At 57.0% G+C, this 4,486-nt stretch overlaps 1 protein-coding gene across 1 annotated transcript; it reads right to left on the bottom strand.

Annotated features, from left to right (window-relative positions):
* Window positions 1-7: 7 nt before the first annotated feature.
* On the bottom strand, window positions 8-3,389 carry LOC119102047 (trimethyllysine dioxygenase, mitochondrial-like; the record flags this gene model as incomplete). Its single annotated transcript, XM_037225422.1, is given in 4 exon segments — window positions 8-414; window positions 496-640; window positions 3,215-3,314; window positions 3,317-3,389. Coding segments are annotated over 4 exon segments (606 nt in total), but the record flags the coding sequence as incomplete, so codon positions are not given.
* Between the last annotated feature and the right edge of the window lie 1,097 nt (window positions 3,390-4,486).

A 4,486-nucleotide genomic window follows, 5' to 3' on the forward strand; every position in this document is an offset into this window, starting at 1 on the left:
GTCCCATGACGCTGCACTTCACGACGCTACGGCTCCTGACGTCACCGTGCAGCCTGCCAATGACGCGACGCAGCTCATGACGTTCCTGGACCACATTGCGACACCGACCGATGACGTCACCGGCTCCTACAGCAGCAGGCCGGCGGCGCGGGCCCGGCTCATGACGTCACTGCGCGCCACGTAGCCGCCGCACATGACGCGCCGCCCGGTAAAGGCGGCCCGGCCGTGCAGCACGCGCCAGTTGTCGATGAAGAGCACGGTGCCGGGCGTCAGGCGGAGCCGGCGTTCCAGGCGCGGGCTGAGCAGCGTCTCGGCCAGCCGCTGGTACGCCCGGTAGAAGGGCTCGAGCCGCGCCGGCGGCAGGTGGCGCGCCGGCGCCCGGTCGTACGGGTTGAAGCGGAGGCGGCGAGCCAGCTCGGGCCGCGGCTGGCCGCCGGCGCGGTGCGCGATGACGGCGCGCCCGCCGGCCAGGTGGACGCGGCGGCCCGGGTCGCGGTACTCGCCGGCGCACGGCTCGGTCGAGAGCAGCTGGTAGGCGGCCGGGTCGGCGGCGTGCAGCCGCTGCAGGCCGGCGAAGCCGTCCACCAGCGTCGTCTCGCCACCGGTGCCGTCGTGGTGCAGGCAGTGGAACACCTGCACTCTGCGCAGGCATGGTGTGCGGTCAGACGGAATACTTGCAGCCAGTTTTGAAGCGAATGGAGAAAAAGGGACCGATCAGAGCGTGGAGTGGAGTTTAATAGCGGAGCGGAGATAAAAACGGTGGAATCTCTGCACCATTGGTTCACTTACCATGCATCCGTTGTCGTATGACTGGTAGCAATTCATCCGTTTACCATGCACCCATGCAATGTAACACCTTGCCGGCGGAGTTCACTAAAATGCCTGCGCTGCTTAAACCAGAAACGACACGTGACCCGACTTAGCCTCCATACTTTGTTTGTAGTAGCCACTCGATGTGCCACGTATGGTTGTCTTCGCACCAGTTACAAGGAATTTTGGAAGCCTGATATAACCACGAAAGATCTAGAGTTCCTGGTCTTTCAGCACTATGAGTTTCGCGTTCCTATGCTACCAATGGACCTTCAACACACCAGCCGATGTCGATTAAACGATGTTACGAAGCAAGCATCAGTTATGTTGTCAAAACTCGAAGCTTCAAGCTGTGGTGAAGATCACTCACGATTATGACCACCGCTTAAAGTTTCGAGGCCTAACAATATGGACAATGTTTCCTAGGTAACGTCGTTTTTACAGTATTTCCTGGTACACTGAAAGTCAGCTTTTGTGACCGGAGCTCAAAACTTATATGTTAAAACGCTTCCTTTCATGTCGCTATACTGCACGAGCATACCTGTGGGTGCCTTCAAGTCATTCTAACGCACGAGCATGCTTGTTTAATGCCACGCCCTCGCGGTCTGTATTGACTTCGGATCATATATATATATATATATATATATATATATATATATATATATATATATATATATATATATATATATATAAAATGGGCAGACAGCGGTGACCCCGCTCACCGGGCGAGTTAGGGAATGATTTGTCATTGTTAATGACACTATGAACAGCATAAGCTCTAACGCGGCCTCCTGCGGCTTATATTCAAATTAGACAACACTTCGCGGTTATGGGTGCTGGGCGTAATATCGTGGGATTGGCCGACATTAAGGCATATATATTGCATGCCATGAACAACAAATTTACAAAGTTTGTCACCGCCTAGAGCCCATTGTGGCCAGTCGCCGCCCACAGTTCCTGAATGTAGGCTGGGCTCCAGCGAGCCCGAGGTTCGGTGTCGCATCAGCATGGCATTGCTTCGCCGAGGTGACGAATATAGTTATCACCGATGGGTGAACAAAACCGCTGGTCGAAACCACTGAAGGGGAACACAAACGTGCGGGGCACCCTGATCTCATACGTGACCGACACACATTAGCACATTTTCTGTTTTCGTTAGTGGGCGCCAGCATACGAGCTGGACAACTTCGCGAGGCAGGCAAGCCGGGGTTCGGTTCGCAGTAGAGCCGACTTTCATTGCAGAGTACAGTAATGACCTCTTCACGGCTGCGGGTTTAAAGAGACTGGTGAGCAGTGGGGCAAGACTGCGACCATCCGAGAGGCCCTCTCCAACACGCCTCACCCCGCACAGAACCCCGCCCCTGTGGCTCACGCGGGTCGTCTTGCGGGGCTCCCGCACTAGAGCGACTGTAACGGCAGCCCGCGGCTCGCCCGCCGCATGTCCCGATGTAACGGGGCAGTGCGAGGATCCAGGACGAGGCGGTGAATAAGTAAAACGTGTCAGAAAAGCGGGCCGGACAGGCTGGACGTTTCGCTCATTCAGCGCCACGTACCGGCTCAGCTAGGCACGGCATACCCAGGCGCTCACCAGGCTCGGCATGGGCCCATTAGGATGTCTATGCCGCACTCAAACCGCCTCGGCACGACAACAGACAAACTCAGACGACTTAGGGTCACGAAAGACAGGCCGAGACGACTCAGAATGGCACAAGATATGCTCGGGAAGCTGGGCGTGTCGCAGGACTTGTCCAGGTGCCAAAGGAACCCTGGCTGGGCGCGTCACGACGTCACGTGACACGCCATGGCGCTCCGGCGCCACGTAAACCGAGCTCAGGCGAGAAGTGGTGAGACAAATTACTCAGGACGGCATCCGTCTCCCGGACAGTTCATGATGCCACCCGCGGACGGATATCATGCCACCCCCGGACGGATATCATGCCACCCCCGGGCGGATATTATGCCATCCCCGGACGGATATCATGCCACCCCGGACGGATATCATGGGACGGATATCATGCCATCCCGGACGGATATCATGCCACCCCCGGACGGATATCATGCCACCCCCGGACGGATATAACGCCATCCCCGGACAGCTCATCATGCCACCCCCGGACGGATATCATGCCACCCCCGGACAGCTCATCATGCCACCCCCGACGGATATCATCATGCCACCCCCGGACGGATATAACGCCATCCCCGGACAGCTCATCATGCCACCCCCGGTCAGTTCATCATGCCACCCCCGGACGGATATCATACCACCCCCAGACTGATATCATGCCGCCCCCGTCAGCTCATCATGCCACCCACGGACGGATATCGTGCCGCCCTCGGACGGATATCGTGCCACCTCCGGACAGCTCATCATGCCACCCGCGGACGGCCGCGCGGGACGTACCCGGGCGGCTCGGTGTAGTAGGTGCCGTCCGTGTGCACGCTCAGCGCCTGCTGCGTGTAGGCCGTGTCGGCGTGGGCGCCGTCGGCGCTGAACTGCCAACGTCGCCGAAGATCGTGTTCTGCACCGCGCCCACGCGCTCGATCACCCGGCGGGTGGCCTCCAGCGACGCCGACACCTGGCGGCGCGGCGGGCAACTGTGTGTCAGCTGGTCCGCTTAAATAGAAAGTCCACTCTTCGAGGGGTTGTATTTAAAGCTACATGTATACGACTTGAAATACCATACAAAAAGGCAACTATACCTATTATCGGCGCGTCTGAAAGTGGTTTTCTTGCCCTTGTTCTTTCCGTAATGCGCCATTCGTCTCCAGTCTAGCCTCACGCAGGCCGGTATCGCTCCACCCGGCCAAACCACGTCCTTCGCAGACCTCGACACATCGGGGGCGTGACGTTGGACAGCCCGCTCGATGGCCGACTCCTGCCGGCTGCGCTCAATTCACACAGCAATAAGCGCGGCTCACCCGGAGGCCGTCAGGGTGATGTTCGGACCGGCAGCCAGTCAACAACACGCCAGCGCCAATACTATCCCATTCCCCCGGCTCAAAGCTGGGAGCCATCGAACCGCGGGCGACGCTGCAGATGAAGGAAAATAGACAATCTGATGTTTTCCTAAGCTCACAACAAGCATCCCGAGGTCGGGCGACATTAGCACTTCTTTGTCCAGCTGAAAGGTTGAATTACTGAGTGCTATCCCCTCGATACGCTGCGTTACTCCTTTAATATAGCTTTGCTACGACGCAATAAACTTAGTTTGGTCCACGATAATGTTAGTAAAGCGGACCAAATTCTTATTACTTAAGTCCGCTTTGGCGGCCTTATATCGCTCCCATGCAGTTTTGGCGAGTGATTGATCAAGAAGCCTGGTGAGAAAACGTATGCATTATTCCCCGGATGCCTATCTGGTTATTCATTTGAAAATGAAAAGACCTGGAGGCCGGAGGCACTGGAAACATCCCACAGCATTCCGCCAAACTTCGCGCAACTTAAAACAAAGACCCATCGCGAGGCTCTGGAGCTATAGCGGACGAACGGACCGGCCACACTAAAACACTGCCACAACTTTGATGAGCCTCAGATCTCCGGCACCTTAGCACGTGCAGCGGGCACCATGGCCACACCAAGGCAATTTTCCCACTAAAACGCCCAAAGCCTGTGCGGGTTTCACGCAATGGGGACCCTATTAGCGGATCATCCTCGTTTCCAGAGCACACCAGC

This window comes from Pollicipes pollicipes, unplaced genomic scaffold (genome assembly GCF_011947565.3).
Source record: "Pollicipes pollicipes isolate AB1234 unplaced genomic scaffold, Ppol_2.1 Scaffold_5413;HRSCAF=6401_pilon_pilon_pilon, whole genome shotgun sequence".
NCBI lineage: Eukaryota > Metazoa > Arthropoda > Thecostraca > Pollicipedomorpha > Pollicipedidae > Pollicipes > Pollicipes pollicipes.